Below are 18040 nucleotides of genomic sequence, written 5' to 3'. Positions count from 1 at the left end.
AGAGCGGCGGTGAAAGGAGGAGAGAAAATGAGAGATTAAGAGGCGAGAAAGAAAAAGGAAAAAGGAGCCGGACAGAAAAAATGCTGAAGAAGATTGAAGAGCGAGAAAGAAGAAAGACGGCGAGGAAACACGCTGCAAAAAACTCTTCAGCCACCTTCAGTCTCAGGCACGCAGAATATTCCCATCTGACTTTTTCCACATCTAAATGAATCCAAAGGAGAAAGTGTGGCGGAAACAAAGCTGCACCTTCAAACAGGTGAAAGAAATATGTGGCGATCAGGTGACTTCATTTCACCTGTTTGATGTTAAAATGCTGCAAAAAGCTTCTACGATAAAGAATGAGCTTTTCCTCCTTAAATCCCATCCATACATGCCCTAAAAAAAATCTCACACTCACTCACACTTACACACACACACACACACACACACACACACTTTCAACAATCGATCGATGGAACAAACTGAATCTGAGAGCAGATGATTTGTTAGGGCGTTTTTTTTTTTTACAGTGTGTGATGGGAATGGAGGCCTGAGAACAGTGACACACAGTAAGACGGGGAGGTGTGTGTGTGTCTGGGGTGGGGGGTTGGGGGGGTAACGAGGCTGGGGGTGTTAACGAAGACTAATGAAGGCAGGAGTGCTGCTTAACCTGCACTCCATCACTCTGTGAGGCCTCCAACCTCGAGGTGATGGAGGAAGAATGTGTGTGTGACAGTGTGTGTGTATGTGTGTGTGTGTGGCAGTGTGTGTACCCCCCCATCCTAACACACTGCGCTCCCACACTTTTGCTCCAGCTTCACAGTGTGACAGCGTCCTCTCCTCCTCACCGCCGCCGCCACTGGGACAAATCGCAATGCCATCATGCGTCACGCTTAAATGCTCCCCCCCGAAACCACCCCTCACCCTCTTCTTTTCTCTGCACCCCCCCACTCCTCCTCAATCTGCCCCCTCACACCTCCCTTCTTTCTGTAGTTACCCCCTTTCCTACTGTTACAAAACAAATCTCCCCTCTGACAGCATAATTCACCGGGCCGGGCCAGAGGAGGCGGCGCAGGACGGACGGGCCTCCTCAGCTGACCTCCGCCGAGGACCCGGCCGCTTGTTTCCCCACGTAACCCCGGCCCCCATTCAGCCGAGGGCCAGCGCAAAGAAAAAGAGGGGCGACGCGGGTGGATTCAAACTGGTGGCCCCTGTGTATGCCTGAGTGAATGCCGTTGAGCCTAATACCCACTAATCTGGTCATCAAATACCCCCGCTGCCACGACTGGAAATCTGCTTTTTTTTTCCAGACTACCAGTGGGGCATCGGGGGACGTCTGGGCGAAGCTGCTTTGGACAGAGATGGAGGGATAGAATAAAAGAAGGGATAGAAGGTGGTGAGAAACAGGAGGAAATAAAGGCATGAATGTAAGGAGAGGGAAGGCTAAAGAAAGGTCATCTGAGGTGACCACAGTCTTCAGAATCCAAACGAGCTCCGACACAGAACGTGCCTCTCAAACTTTGACTGGATCCACGCTGTCCAAACAGCCTCTCGTGTCTTTGTCACCTTCCGGGTCAACATGGAGGACTCGGGTGTGTCTGCTGACACCTGAAGCTGCTCGACGTCCTCCTGGATCAAACCAAACTGTGGTTTTATGATGATCTATTCTGCGCACAGAATGTCACACCTGTCTGTCCGTCCTGTCGAAGGATCCCTACTCTGAGGAGTTGGAGTCTTGGGGCAGACGCTCCCACATGCTGTCCACACTGTAAAGACCACTGAAGCAAATTTGTGATATTTTTATAAATAAAACTAACTTGACAGACACTCTGGTGAAAAGTCTGCTTCACCTCTGACCATCAGAGCATCACAGTGGGATCAGAGATGTGCTTCACTGCACCTGTAACCACACCCACAGGTGATGTAGCAGCCTATTCTCTTACTTTGTTACTGTCGCTCCACCTGAGCTCACTTTAGGAAACACTGGGGAAAGAGGCCAAAGCTGCGTTACAACAGGAGCTGTGCAAGAGGATGCAGCCAGCGGCGACCAAACAGGCCACACACAACACAAAAGTCTCAGTGGACTGACTTTGTTTTGTTGGTCAGCCTGTTGAATTTGGTGTTAGCATTAGCGAGGCTAATGTGGCTAGCATACTCCCATAGCCTGCGGTGATGTTAATGTTTTGAGGGACAGTCAAGAGAAACTGTGTGGGGCTTAAGCCTCATTTGAATTAAATAACGAGAGCAGTAGGTTGGATGTTTGGATGCTAGCTCAACTAGCATTAGCATTGTCATACCAAAACACATCCTGCTCCTCGCCAGTGTGTGTGTTTTGCTGCTGTATGTAACTTTAATTGACAGACATGCACTGGCGGTAACGATGCAGCTACACATGAAAAAGAAAGGGTCAAACTGCAGAAACTCATTTGCTTGGCAATGTTGTGCAACTTCAGTTAGCACCTAGCACTAGCTTGCTCGGTGGGCATGGGCCTGCAATGCATCCTGGTACATGTAGACACTATATCAATCAGTCAACAAAGCAAACACTGAGGAATTTATTGTTTCAGTTGATGACATTTAACTGACTGGACATCCACATGAAACGTGGTGACGCTGTGACTCCTTTAAAAAAAGCGGCCTGTTAGCTGGTGTCTGTTAGCTGGTGTCTGTTAGCTGGCGCCTGTTAGCTGGTGTCTGTTAGCTGGTGTCTGTTAGCTGGCGCCTGTTAGCTGGTGTCTGTTAGCTGGTGTCTGTTAGCTGGCGCCTGTTAGCTGGTGTCTGTTAGCTGGTGTCTGTTAGCTGGTGCCTGTGGTGGTGGGCATCACATCCTCAGCGGCCCCCTGCATGTGTTTGACTGACAGACCGTCTGACTGTGACGGCCATCTGTCAGCAGACTCCCTGTTAGACAACAAGAGGCCCTCAGACTCCGTCCTCCAGGCGGACGACTGGCACTGCCCATTCACAAATATCTTTTGGGGAGGCCAGATGGTGCTGAGTTTTCTCCTCATGTGTCTTTTCTTCCACCATCAACCATTCCTGCGCTGCCTCCTCAGCGAGCTGGCACCTCCATTGTGCCCCGACGTTTCATCAAAGCTTCATTTAAAACAGCCCAAATGAAAAGGGAGGAGGCGTGAGGGAGCCCGGAGGCTTTCTGCAGGTACCGAACTGTCCAGCACAGACCCGGGCTCACTGGCCCGGCCACAAAAGGTTTCACATCTCTTCAGCTGAAACTGGCTCCGACCAGCTTCTCCCCCTGATCTTTGTTTCACGTCTCAACCCCCGAAAAGATTCAACCAAGCAGATCAGTGTCCTCTCTGGCACACTGTGGATGTACCGTAAGGCTGGGAGTTCAAACCAGAGGATAAGGAGCTGGAAACCCTTCCAGAGTTCAGGCTTATGGTGACAAATCCTGATTCATCTCCACTGACTTCTTAAACCCTGCAGGACGCACCGGTGGGACCGTTATTATAATGCTTTTTGTGGGACGAGAAACAAACCCACTGAAATGCATTTAAATGTTAGTGGAGACTGTAAAGTTCCCAGAGATCCAAACAAAGCCAGGCTGAGTTTAGGATAACTTCTCTAAATATGATCCACATGACATCGAGAATACTTCTATTTCTGACGTCATAAGTGACTGTCAAAAATAAGCTGATCCAGGACAGATTACCTGTGATGCTGTCAGACAGTGCAGAGAAAAGAAAAGCTGCTCAAAATGAGGGAACAAAAGAAAGTCCACAGGAAACCAGCTACGCCACCAAACCAAAGCGTCAGAACAGAACAGCTACTGCCGCAACTTTCAAGACAAAAAACTCAGAAAGAGCTCAGACAAAAACGGAAGTCTGAACGTCTGCGTTTCCATTACAACTGGACAGACTCCATCAGCTGGTGAGTACCATGTGACACGACTGAAAGCTCCAGAACAGCTACTCAACGGACTCACAGCAAGTTTGTTCTCACTGACCAAGATTATTACCCAGAAGTCTCCCCACTAAAAACTCTTGAACATCCTGATTTTTACACAAATGTAACAACAAATTCCACTGATGCAACTACCTGATCAAGTGAATTATGAGCTAATTTGTTAAAAAGAAGCTCATCACCTCTTCCTCCTGTGGGGTCGTGAGGATTCACATACAATCACCTGCTAACGTGATGAACTTGTTAGCAAACAGCTGTTAATTTACGGATCCAGCAGCAACGCGATCATTAATCAGATCGGTATCGTCGGTCTTTTTGCTCTGTTTTTGGTCTCTGCCGGCTCCTGAGGGAAATATCTGGCTCTTTAGCTGCTGAACGTTGCTGCTGAGCAGGTACTCCACAGCTCTGAAACGAGGAAAGCGATGAGAGCCAGAAGAGCAAAGACAAACACACGATGAGCTGAACGTCACAAAGCTGCAGATTCAGGCGATAACGACTCGTCTCTTCAGGTGATCCCAGTTTTCATATTGACATGTGATTTTGTTATTGTGCTGCTTTAAAGACACGTCGTCCTGCATCAGGGTCAACCAGCCATCATATCCGCTGCACTCTTTGGCCCAGTAAAGGAGAAATTCATGAGCTTAACAAGACAAACAGAAGGCAAATCAGCTCCGAGTGTCTTTACGTATGATTTATTTTTCCTGTTTCGAGTCTGATTTGTTTTAGGAAAAGTTCTCATGAACAACATCTTTTAGAAAGTCTCTGTCCTGAAGGCACCTTTGAATTTGTGATTCGATGCTTTTTCAGATATTAACGAGTGTCTTTTCCAGCCGTACTGGTACCAGTTCAGCCACAGAGCTGGTTATTGAAGCTAAATCCAAATATTTTCAGTCTGCACTGAAACCAGAAATCAGGGAGTGAACGCTGGCGTCAAACGCTCGCTCATATTCAGACTTTTATCTAATTATTCTTGGATCAGACACTGATTTAAATGATGATTTTGCCAGTTTCAAAGCCAAACCCGAGGGCTGCTGAGAGCTCGGCAGGCTGGGCACAGAGCTGCAGCCCAGCTGGATGTTTCTCAGGGTGTTATTTTTTCAAACCTTCGTCGCTTCATTTTGGCCAACAGACAGGTTGGAACAGTCGCCATGGTCCAAAAACACACAGCTTAAACCTGAAAAAAGACTATTTCATTTTTCCAGCAGAAAACCAACAAGCTTCCGTCGTCTCAGGTCTCCTCCTGCTCAGAGACATCAGGCCTTTTTCTTCAGGTTTACATTCACACTAACTTTATTTCTACACATTTTAACACACTTTCTCTCCTTTGTCTAAAACATCTGAAAAAATGCTTCAGGATGAAGAACAAAACAAAGGTATTACTTCATAGTTTTTGCAGTGATAGTGTCTGTTTCTGAGAAGTATTATGGGATTACTCTGTTGTTGTTGCCAGTTATGGAGCCTCTGACACCCTTAATCAGCCAGTCAGACTACCGTGTCCAAACTTCTCTTTTCATGCTTGACAGCTCGGGTTTGGAGCTGATATGTGACGACCTGCGCCTCTCAAACGTTTTAATCTGCGACCCCGCAGACCCTCAGACCCTCAGACCTGAACACGGGACATCTCCCAGTCACAGAAAATCTGTTTGCTTTTGACGAACGCGTTTTGGACTTGAATGTTTCCAAAGACGCACAACGCGTTACGCACTGCAGGTTCAATTCTGGACATAAAACAGCAAAAATATTTCTTATTCTACCCAGAGATACAAAGACAAACAGCACGGAGACTCCGTCCGTTGGTTTCGGGCAGAGCTCGCTCCCCTGCACACCTGAAGCTGCTGCGCAATCACCGTCAAGTTGGCGCAAGTTGAAAAGCAAACGGTGCTCAGAAAATCGAAACGCATCCGGAGAGAGACGCGTTTGTGTGTCACATGAGGAGAAAACATGACGGACAGCGTGTCTTACCTTGTTGGCAGAGAAGGATGAAGAGCGCAGCCAGCAGCAGACAGCAGCCTGTGGTCTCCATGTTGGGAAAAGCTCGCAGATGCCGTAAATAATCAAATCAATGAGCGTTTTTTGGGGAGCAGGTCCCTGTCGGCCCGCAGCCTCACAGCTCCATGCTGCTCCGCCCCGCTCCTGCCTGCCGGTCTCCTGTGGTCTTGCTGCCGTATGTGTGGTACAGATCCCGGGTCCCGGTGCGCCGCTCCGTCCGCTCTCCTCCACACCGACTGACACACTGAAGAGGAGCCGCCGGACTGAAGCTGTGCGCCGCCCACAGCCCGCAGCCACCCGGCCTCACTTCCTCCACACAGCTGATGGTGCTGGGATGAACAGTTGGACTGATGTTAGTTACACTGTGGAGTTTAATATCTGCCTATTCATTCATTCATTTACTCATTTACTCATTTTCATTGTTTGTATCAAGGCAGGACTGACAGGAGGAGACCTCTGTCAGAATTATTAAGAGTAAATGAGGAAGAAGGATCAGGGAGGGAGAGGAGGGAGAATGAAAACATGAAAGAAGAAGAGAAGGAAACAAAAAAAAAAGAAAATATGATGGGGAAAATGAAAAGGGACAAATAAAAGGAAGAACGTCAGTAAGAAGTGAAAAGATAGAAATAAGAGAAAGATGGAAAAGAAGGGCAGGAAGTCAGCATGGCCTCGCCCGCTCCAAAGACCCGCAGCAGGACACCGAACTGGACCAAACTCCTTCTCACAATGTTCAGATTCTACAAATTTAGAGTCGTTTTCAGGGCCGGATCAACGGTGAGCTGCCCGCGGCCATAACGTGGGCTATGGCCCCCACAGAGCCGCCCTGTTGGGTTATTGGTTGTGTGCTCATGAACTGAAATGATCAATATTCTTCTAATAATAATGAACCAAACGATAATGTGATGCTGTGGAAGGCTTCACGGAGCTTTACAGCGAGTTTCAGCTCACCGTTCATGAGTCATGTGATCACCCGAGCATGGAAGACGGCCTAAAGACGGCCTCTGATAACGTGCTGTGGCTGCTGACGCTCATCGTGGTCATGACGTCGGGCGTCTTTTATTAAAGAACGTGGAACGTGACAGCAGATATAGCAGCTCCAGCCAATGCTAAGCTAACTTAGCTTTTACTGCTGTCCGCGGCCTCTCCGTCAGGTCGTCTTTCATCCTTCTGTAGCTGAGTTCTGATCATGTGACCTTGTTTAAGACGTTGACATGATAAATTTCCCAAAAAGCTCCTTTTCGGTCATCAATTAGCTTCTCTCAATGCAAAGTAATTGATAAACCGTCATCTGGAAGCTGTAAATGATGCTCCACTTGTATCAGAGGACTTCATCAGCCGCTGTGACTCCTCTGCCAGTTTCCTAAAAGTGAGGCGCAGCAGACGGCGGGGAGTCATTAACGCATCGCAGGGAGTAATTGAGTGAAACGGGCGAGAGGAGTCTTTTTGTTTTTAAGTGTGTGTGGTGAGTTCACGGAGCCGCGACCTCCTGACCCCTGAGAGACGCTTTCACCTCGCACTGAAATGGAGACGAAACATCAGCGGTGACCCAGAAATCACAATTCACTGTGGGAATGTGGACTGTGTGTGTGTGTGTGTGTGTGTGTGTGTGTGAGACACTTTAAAACTCTAATTCAAGGCTTCTTAAAAACAAAGCAGGAGCAGTTTCTCAACATTTTTGTTCAGTGACTCCGGCCGTCTCCATCTCAGTCGGTCTGACTCCACCAAACACCCGGCTGATCCAAGAGGAGGCGTGTGGGTGGAGCCTGGTCACTGAAACCTAGCAGCTAGCTGTCACTCAAAGCCGCCATGCCCATAATTATGCATCACTTTAAGCTTTAATATAATTTAAAACAGTTTTTTGTAGCAGGCTGAAAACATGTTTATTTCTGCTGTAACATCAGGCGTTTCAATGTGGGGGTCTATGGGGACTGACTCACTGTTACAGCCTCGGCAATTCTGTGTTTGCTCCTTTTTCAGCTCGGGAGGTTGCTGCTTGGTTTAGCCTAGCTTAGCACAAAGGTTGAAAACAAAAAAATACTTTAAAAAGCTCAGAATCTTCAATTTTACAAACAGCTGGAAGCAAAATAAATGATTTGCTTTCCTGCAACCAAACCATAATTAAAGCTTTTTATGGTTCCTGTGCCTAAAATGATCTTATTATGTGACTCAGATTTAAGAAAGTGCAACAACAACATCTCTGGAATGAAAACTCACAGGAAACCATCAAAAGACAAAGTAGTAACTTTCTGTCCTCATGTTTTCTCCACTGAAGGTGTTGGCGTCGTTCCTACAACATCATAATTAATGCTGCTCCAGAGCCATCGCAGCAACTGACCAATCAGACTCTTGTAATAACAAAGCTTTGCAGCAAAGACCAGAAAAACAAGCCACTGAACGAAATCCTGGAAACTGTAAAAAAAAAAAAAAAAAAAAAAAAAATCTATCATTGTTGTAAAAACATCATTTCTAGGAGACGAAGCTGCAGACTCTCTGGACGGCCTGCTCAGGCTTTGTTTTCAGTTTGTACTTTGCTTTAATATTAATGTCGTATTAATGTCGTAGAGAATAAATCCATCTGTGGTCTACCGAAGTACTTTTACTTTTCACACTGCAAGTACATGTAGCTGATAGCTCATACTTAATACATAATAAAGCTTGTTTACATTGTGTTGGTGGTACTTTTGTTTGAGTGAAGTATTTGAATACTTCTTCTTTCCACACAGCTGAACAGGAAATGCTCATTTTAGGATGAATTGGCTGCAGCTGGAAAGAGGATCCAGTTAAATGTGCTACAGAAGCATTTCCAGGTCAGACTACATCTGTAACAGCTGCATGGAGATGGTGCCGCTCCGACATCCCGCCCACGGGCTGGAAACAGTTCTCCCAGTCTGTTCGCACTAAGGCTACGTTCACTTTTATACTCACATTAAACACCATTGGCTAAGCTGAGATCCTCATGAATCGATTCATGTAAACCACTTCAAGATACAGTCACAACAGGAGGCTCGATAAACACCAACAGCAGACAAACTGTGTTTAAAATGGAGGCAACTCACCGCTGACGTCTCTCAGAGATCCACAAATCAAAAACACTCCAACAAAAACGGTCTGGAAACATCCACAAAGGTCCAGAAGATCCACTGTAGTAAAGACATTTAGTCCAGAACATGAAAGTAATCCACAGAAACATGTTTTCTCCTGTAAAATTAACTCTTCTTCTGCTTTTCTTCTGTGTTTTCCCTTTTACATCTTCCAGAAACACACAGGCGGCCGCCATCTTGTTTCCAGTTTGTACATAGAGTCTCAGGTTTGAAATGACTCACTCAACCAATCAGATGAGGCCTAGCAACCAGAGCAGCCAACAGCAGTCTGAGTTGATCAGAAGGGCTTCCTTCTCTTTTTCTTTGTGAAGATCTAGCCAATCACAGTTGAGTTTGCATGACTGACACTTCAAATAGCCAATGAAACGTGCTGAGATGCCCCTCAGTGGTTTATTCAGAGCTCAGTCACCTCAAATCAGAGACATTACCCTCAGTTTGAAGTCAGAAATATAGTAAAAGGCATCAATATAAATATATACAGCTAAAGTATGGGTAAAATACTGTAAATATGAATATAGATGGACAAAATCTAGATAGATGAACATAGATATAGATATTTATATAGATTAATATATGATAAATTGACTTTTTTTTTTGGAGAACGCCTCAATATACCATCACATACCATGAGAAAAAATGAAAGTATTCACTTCCTGTGGCATTGTTATTAGTTTTTATTGAACTTGGGTTACTGTAGGCCTTCATGCTGTGGTCTCATTGTGTTTCCAGCTAATATGTCCCAGATATCATCATCTGCAGGCATCTATTTGCTAAAAAAAATTATTCAGATGGGAGAAAACCTTCGACTTCAGTGTGTTCACATGTTTGTTTCTGGGATGTGGGAGCAGATTTTAGCAGATTTCTCTGGAAAAACCAGGATTGATTAAACATGCTTTTAATTTGTATTTGTTGTTGTTGTTGTGTTAATGAGGAAGACTAGCCGCCACTTTGTGGAAGCTAAAGAGGATCTATTAAAGAGTAAATAAACAGATGAATAAATCTGCCATTCTACCCGAGTGGGGGGTCCATGAGGTTTCTGGTTTAGAGGTGAATCTGGCCACGACCACCAGGCCGAGTTTCAACACCCTCCGAGCTGCTTCACAACACGGTGACTTCGTGCTTCACGCTGGCTGTGATGGATCATCTGTCTGTGGAAATGGACCGACTGGCTCTTCGAAGCTTCGTTCCCTCCTCTCAGCGATCCAGAGATGATGCAACATGGCTGCGTTATTTCCTCACGGGCCTCACAGAGTTTTAAGAAAGTTTCCCTCAGCTCAGTTCGAACCACTGGCTCAGATTTTTTAACCTCACAATAAACGACCACACCACCCCCTCCTTTATCTCAGCGAATACATTTGCATAATTTACTCTGGATTATCTTTAATTTATGCAGAAACTGCTTTCCACTTGTTAGGCTGAATGTTTCCAAAGGGGCTAATAAAATTAGTTGTACTCCCACAGAGCACCCATTCAGGGATTCTTGGGGAGCTTTCGGACAGTTTTCCGTGACTTTCCTCCAAACTGCGCTCAGGCTGGGAGCGATCGACCTGAAGTGATCTCCAACAGGTCAGAGAGTGAGACAGACTGGGTTCAGTCTTTGATCTGTTTGCTGTGTGACTCATTCAGCAGAGCCGTTTCTCACGACGCCACAGAAACAAGCTGCTCTGAGGAGGCAGAACCGATTATTGATCCTGCGTGGAGAGCAGAGGGAAACAGAAACTGATCGATCAATCGATCGGCACAGGAAGTGAATGTGGTGACGGGACCTTTTTGATGAGTCCGTCACCCTCCAACGACATCCTGACGCACCAAACCGCTGCAGTTTAGGATCACATGACGAACTTTGTTCATGACAGAATACTGAAACGTGACGGGTTCATCCTCTGAGGAGCAGGATTCAGCAGCAGTGTCACCATTTCCCACTCTTTCATCGTCCATGTCTGCTATGTGCAGTTCAAATATTCAAGGCAATATTTTTATACTCTTTTTGTATATAAAGTACATGTATATAATTGATTATATCTCTTTTGATCATTTATTTGTTCTTTCTCTACATCTCCTTTTTATTCTTGCTGTTATTGCTGCCTGTAACATCTTAACGTCCCCGGCGTGGGATCAATAAAGTTTTGTCTTATTTTATAACTCTGTTGACTGACTTTTTAACTGTTATCTTATTCATGCTTTCCTCTCCACAGACCTGGTGTGCAGTTTAAGTGCAGGGGTGTGTGAGCACGGCGTTTTACTGCAGTTTACATCTTGTATAAACTCAGGACAGAGACAGAGACAAAGACAGAGACGGAGACAAAGACGGAGACAGAGACAGAGACAAAGACAGAGACAGAGATAGAGACAGAGATGGAGACAGAGACAGAGATAGAGACAAAGACAGAGACAAAGACGGAGACAGAGACAGAGACTGAGACAAAGACAGAGACAAAGACGGAGACAGAGACAGAGACTGAGACAAAGACAGAGACAAAGACGGAGACAGAGACTGAGACAGAGACAAAGACAGAGACGGAGACGGAGACAGAGACAAAGACAGAGACAGAGACAGAGACAAAGACAGAGACAGAGACAGAGACAGAGATGGAGACAGAGACAGAGACAGAGACACCTCTTGTGTGCTGTTTTAATGAGACGTTCGTGCAGGTATTCAATCATGGAGTCGACACTCAGTCTCGTTTGTTTCCTGTAGTCTCATTAAACTAAATGAGGAAATGCCTTTGAATAAACTGGTTCAGGCAGAAACATCATGGCCGTCCACTGGTGATGAGAACGCCACGGTTTACTGACACACCTGCTGCCTCAGCTTTGACCGATTTACCTGTTCAGTGAGGGATTATTAGCAGCACGTCAGGTGAGTTTGACCTCCATAGAAAGTATCATAGATAATCTAAATAAATTCCAACCTGACTGATCGCGTTTCAACTTGTTGAGAGCGACATCATTCATTAAAATGAAGGACAGAACCTGGACTTCTTCTACAGATGACCTGTTTTCTCTTTCTCGTCCATCTTTGTTTCAACCCTAATGGAAGAAACAGCGTGGAGGTGATGATCAGTTTCCTTTTACGCTCACAGAAAAAGCTGCAGCAAACATCCTTTCAGAGGAGTTCCACCCTCGGATGATGTTTCGTGGGAAAAAGCAGCAGCCATTGAGATGAACAACAACAAACGACAACAACAAATCCCCCGAGGGAAGACGTTTTTCAGGACATCAGATAAGAACATGCACTTTTTATTGTTGACGTGTTTTTAAGCTTTATCTTTAGAGACGCTCGGCTTCAGTTCTGCAAGTCGATGCAGGTCAACATGTTCACACAAACAGCTAAAACTGAGAGCCACATATCACAAACGTCCAGAGGAAAAAGCTTTTTTATCCTGCAAAGTAAAAAGATGCATGTTTGTTGTTCGTCCTGAGCTTCCTGTGATCCTGGATCACATGATCTCAGTTTTTCTTTGTATGAATTTATGTTGAAATATTCTAAAATATATTTGAAAATATATTTTCCATTTAGCCGAATATATTTTTATACAATATTTTGATTTGATTTGCATGTATTTGATTCTGTCATAACTCACAACATCCGTCCAAATATTCACAAAAAATGAAGAAAAATACAGAAAATGGGACAAGGGAAAAGAATAACAATAAAAAATGAGACAAAAACAAGAATGAGAAAAGAAAAAAGAAGAAAATAACAACAGGAAAAAATCAAGAAAAATTTGAATGACAACGAAATAAAAGAAAATAAAAATGTGAAAAAACAAGAAAATAAAAGGAAAAACTGTTTGTAAATTATTTCATAATTTGAGTGAAGTGACTCTTTAACAGCAGCAGAGGAGCTGAATACGCTGCCAGGCCGGGATAATCCCCCCCCCATCGATACATGGATTGAGGTAATGAGGTCATGTCACACAGAACAGACGGGGTGTCATTAAACCCCCCTCCTCCCCCCGGACACCCCCACCTACCACACTCACTGTATAACCCCCCCCCCCCCGACAGAGAGGTCAGAGGTCGGGTTCTGGAGCTGGTTCACAGGCCTCTGGGGATCCACATCGGACCCACGTGGTGTTTCTGTCACGTCACGTCGCTCCGATCCATCGATCACGAGTTCACGACTCAGCGCGCTCAGAGCGACGACCACGTCTGACCACATCGAACGTCAGCCAGCCAACAGCAGCGCCAGGTCACAGGTCACAGGTGACCGGTAACAGGTAACAGGTAACAGGTAACAGGTCACAGGTCACAGATCACAGGTAACAGATAACAGGTAACAGGTCACAGGTAACAGATAACAGGTAACAGGTCATAGGTCACAGGTCACAGGTAGTGAACAGTTCAGTTCATCACCAGCTGAATCAGAACCTTTTTACTTTTTGACTGTATTTGCTGAAATAACAAACTTATTTTTGAAGCTTAATAAACGAGGGGTGGGGAAGACTTCAGAGACGGACTAACGCAGTGCTGGTTTTGGTCTTTTCATGGGTTTGGTGACAGAAATAAAAATATAGAATAACATCAGACTGATGCTTTAATGATGTGGAGAGCTTCCAGGAAATAAATCTGTTGGACAAATGGACACCAGTGTTTGTTTGTGTCTCACTCAAACCTGTTTTATAAAAAAAGGAAATGAATTTGTGACTCAAACGCTGAAGCACAAATGGATCAGTGACAGAATGTTGAGAAGAACTGAGTCTTATGAAACGAAAACTCTTTGCGCTGGCAGTGGCCGGGTTGAGTTAAGGTGGAGGGTTGGCAGTCCGTCCCATCCGTCTGATGTGACTCCTGCTAACTCTGCATGTTTACTCTCTGCTCAGGCCTTGTTGATTTAGGTGATGGGAACCGGCCGCTCCGCACTCCCTCCGACTTTGATGTTTCCTCGCTATTGTCGTGCCAGCTCTGAATCGCAGCCGGCTGGTTGGTTGGATGGTTGGCAGCCATTGAACCTTTGCGAAGATTAACTGTTATTACCGGCGTCTTTGTGCGTCCGGGCCGCTCTCTGCATACCAGCAGTGAAACAAAACGCTCCTCTCCAGCCTCTCCAGTGGAGGAGGCTTCAGAAAACAGCAGGTCTGATTCGCTTTTATCTGCACACTGACGAGAGTATAAGAGCACTAAGTGGTCTCTCAACTGCCAACAAGTTCCTTTTTAGGAGAGGAGAGGTCCGATACGCACTGTATTAGCCTCGACCACCACACACTCGCACTCGCGCACAATGGAAAAACTTTCTATTCTGGGACAGACGGGGTCACAGATCACCTTAATAAAGAGGCAGGAATGCGTTGAGGCACTTCTGCCTTCACTTCAACCATACGATCTCTGACTCTCCTCACGCACTCTCCTGCAGCACTAATGAGCTTTGCATTCAGCCGCTCATTCATGCGCTCCTGCTCGTATTTGAAACACATGGCGAGCTACATGCTGCCAACACACGTGACCTCTGACCCCGGCTGCACCCCACAGCACACCGTCAGGAAGGCTGCGTCGAATCTGTTTGTGCTCCGGGAAGAGAAACTGCAGCAGCTTGAGCTCGTTTTGTCAGTTTACAGAAAGCATAAATCAGAGCTGTGCGGTCGTCACCTGACGTTTACCTGGAACAAGGTAACATATTCATAAAACCACGAGCATGTTCAGAAACAAGCTGCATATGAAGGTCAAATCAGGAACTTTACTGTTTGTCAAAAGTGGGACATAAAACAGACTTTTGCACTTTTAAAAGATCTGCACTCAGGAGCCAATTTATTAGGTACAACTAGCTAAAAGGAAAGCAGTATAAATACATACTGCAAGGAATTCTGCCTTCAGGGCGGCTGTAACATTCAGTTTTTTAAGTCAGGTTACAGATGTGGTGATTCAGCTGCATGGTCACTTTGGTGGGTGCAGCTTGTGGTGCCTTTGAAATGTATTTCATTATACTGTTTAGTCTTTTTTTGGATATAAACAAACATTATACCGTCATGAAAGGAGGATTTTTTACAGGACTGTTAGCTTTAGCTTTATGTGTACCTAATAAACTGGCAATGTAGTGTAAATTTCTTGACTGACTAAATAAGATACTAAAATATATAAAATGTGTATATTTTGAGATTTTTCAGTTGAACTCTGCTGACAGACACAAAGTATGTTTCAATTTAAATTACAATTTTAAATTAAATGCCAAAAATGGAAAAATACTTAATTTTAAATATCATAAAAAAAGGTTTTTATGTTTGGCTGAGATGGATAAGTTGGTGTATCATTTGAAATAAAACTGACTGGACTACACTACTGTAGTATGTGATGTGTATTTGGAGTATCATCAGTGTGACTGATGACCTCATGCTGCAGATAGAAGTACTTTAATCAATAACATAAAAATGGACCAATCAAAGTGCTCTGCTCTCCACGTTAAATATAATATGAATACTTCATTGCAAAGCTGTTTGCAGTGGACATTAGCATTAAACGTGGTCAGCCATTAAAACCAGTCCTTTGCTCATCAGATCATTTAAAAAGTAAAAACCACGTTCACATACAGAGTCATCATCGTCATTCTGCTCCACTTCTGCTGGTCAAACATTTGTTTGCTGCATCCACAAGCCTCCTAAAGCTAATTGGAATTGATCCCTGGTGGTTTTCTGTGTGTGACACAGAAACCCATTTCACTGCTGACCTTCTCCTCTGTCTGTTTCCCGTCATGTTCTTGACACCATTGGCTTGAACTGACAGAGCTGTAACGTCACGATGAAGGTTACCTGGATCAAGCTTTAATGTTCAAAAACACATTATGTTTCTCATGCTGAGCACTGCTGCAGGACCTCTATTCACCCTCTGTCTGAAACACTCTGTTTTAGCTCCTGTCTCTTCAGTTCCCACAGGCCTGAACAGTTTTTTTTTTTAGCTGTGTTTCCACTGTGAATATCACCACAATAAACCTTCATCACCGCAAATTTAACGTCAGCCACTGACGTTACAGCTTTGTAACTGTCTTTGTATGGTCTGAGCAAGCTAACCGCTGCATGCTAATCAACGTTACACAACGCTGCCAAGCACACAAATTCCTACGTTTTAACCATTTTGTTTTCAGTCACCACATCCAACCTACTCCTCTCGTTATTTCGTTGTCTCGAATGAGGTTTAACATTCTCACAGTTTCTCTTGTCTGTCCCTCAATATGACAATGTCAGTCCATCATCAACCCGCACTGTAGGGATAGCCACATTAGCTAAGCAACATGCTAACGCCAAGTTCAACAGGCTAACCTACAAAATACAGTTAAACTACACAAAACAGCAAAATTTACTGCCTCTGTGTTTGCAGTCGGGTCACGGAGAGCCGGTATCAATCCGTTCTTGAGCTTGCCCTCGTTGACGAAGCAAACCGGACTAAAATGGACACAGTTTTCCTGTTGTTGTGGGGACATTTATGTCACATTTCCATCAAAAATAAACTGAATCCACTAAGTTTTTAATTTGGTGTCTTATTATCCATTTGAAGATGATAATGGACTCAAAGGAGTTGCCTCCGTCTCGTCCATCACTGTTTTCAGGACTGCGTTATGGATTACTTAACAAATGATTGAACCAAAATGTGTCTGTAGGTACTTTACAAACGTCATCAATAATCTGAAATTTGACGCATATGCAGTTTGTCTCTTGACCAGCAGGGGGAGACACTGTGATTCCACATTCTTCTATCCTCAGTGTGACAGATTCGGTTGTAAACAAGGCATGAATGCCTCCCAAACAGAGCTATTTTTCAAAGCAGTGTTGGCTTTTTCTGAATAAACCTTCCCACTGGTCCAAAAGGAGCCATTTGCTGGCGACTCCGAGCACAACAGAGCCACCTGACAGAGCGGCCAGCCAGCAGAAATTCACCTCAATGCCTTCAGAAAGCTGCTTTATGTGTGTCCTGCCGGCAATCGAGGGAGGACAGAGGAGAAAGGCCTTAAAGAAAAAGACTCTGCAAAGTGCAACTCCGAGCTGTAACTCCGAGTTTCCTAGCAACATGCTCTGCGAGATGAATCCGAGGGTTTTTGCCGACCTCTCTAGATCTGCTTTTTTATTCAGTGCTGTTTTATTGTCGTCTTACTGAAGACACAAAGTTTGGTTTTATTAGGTAAATACCAGGATGTGGTTTTTTTTCATTGCTCGAGTGTCGGTAATCCCCTGAAACACATCCAACCACACACACATTTCTCCCTCAATGAATTTCCAACAGCAGCATTCGCACAATCATTTGCATGAGTTGTTTTTTCACTGTAATCTCTCTCTCTGCCTCAGACCTGTTGAGCCTTAAACCTCAGAGCTCCCCCATTCTCCCCTCCCATGAAAAAACAAGACAAAAGCATGAATGCATAATTAATATAGTGAAGCTGCATTTTTAATTGTTGCTGGTCTTCAAAGTTGCCCAGCGGCATTGTCTCTTGGTTCGGGCCGGCTGCTTCCGATGGCAGAGCTTCATTCAGGTCTTTTTAGGGCTCGAGCGCTGCAGAAGCACCGGCAGACAACGGCTCCAAGCTCGCCTCCTTTCTCAGGGTGTCTGCCCGCACAATGGACTTCCTTAGCCTGCACACAAAAGAGGCTGGCGCATGAAAAAACACCCAAATTCAATGGCATTCCTCTCCACAATGCACTCTGAGAATATGTGCTTGTCCCTCTCCTCTCCCTCTCTTCTCTCTCAGCACTGGCTGATGTATTAGGATGATGTGTGAGGATCAGGAAGTGATATATTCCTGCATCAAAATAACACAAATCCAAATTAAAAAGAAACAAGACTGAGAGTTTCCAGCCATGCTAGCAGCTCTGTGAGGCTGCACTGAGGGACAATCATGATTTTCAGTGAAGTGCTAACAACATGCTAACATGTTCGCAATGATAATGCTAACATGTTGATATTTAGTAAGTACAATGTTGTTCACCAACTTAGTTTACTGTGTTAGCATGCTCACATCGCAGAGGGGTACCACCTTCACTGGACATAGCGTGCTACAGCTGAGGCTGATGGAAATGTCATTGAACAAACTGAACAAACGCTGACTGACAGACCAACAGACAGATCGA

The 18040-nt window shown here is 44.9% G+C and overlaps 1 protein-coding gene across 5 annotated transcripts in view; it reads right to left on the bottom strand.

Annotated features, from left to right (window-relative positions):
* Positions 1–6238, bottom strand: part of ptprz1a (protein tyrosine phosphatase receptor type Z1a) — a 69595-nt gene extending 63357 nt beyond the window's left edge. For all 5 annotated transcript variants that reach the window (XM_076732318.1, XM_076732319.1, XM_076732320.1 and 2 more), the window contains exon 1: positions 5863–6238. In XM_076732318.1, the coding sequence (XP_076588433.1) occupies positions 5863–5923 (61 nt within the window). In that variant the 5' untranslated portion in view covers positions 5924–6238. The remainder of the gene's footprint in view (positions 1–5862) is intronic.
* Positions 6239–18040: the final 11802 nt, after the last annotated feature.

Source organism: Chaetodon auriga, chromosome 6 (assembly GCF_051107435.1).
Source record: "Chaetodon auriga isolate fChaAug3 chromosome 6, fChaAug3.hap1, whole genome shotgun sequence".
Lineage (NCBI taxonomy): Eukaryota > Metazoa > Chordata > Actinopteri > Chaetodontiformes > Chaetodontidae > Chaetodon > Chaetodon auriga.
Note: the sequence above shows the minus strand (reverse complement) of the source record. Positions and strands in the feature narration are given on the sequence as shown.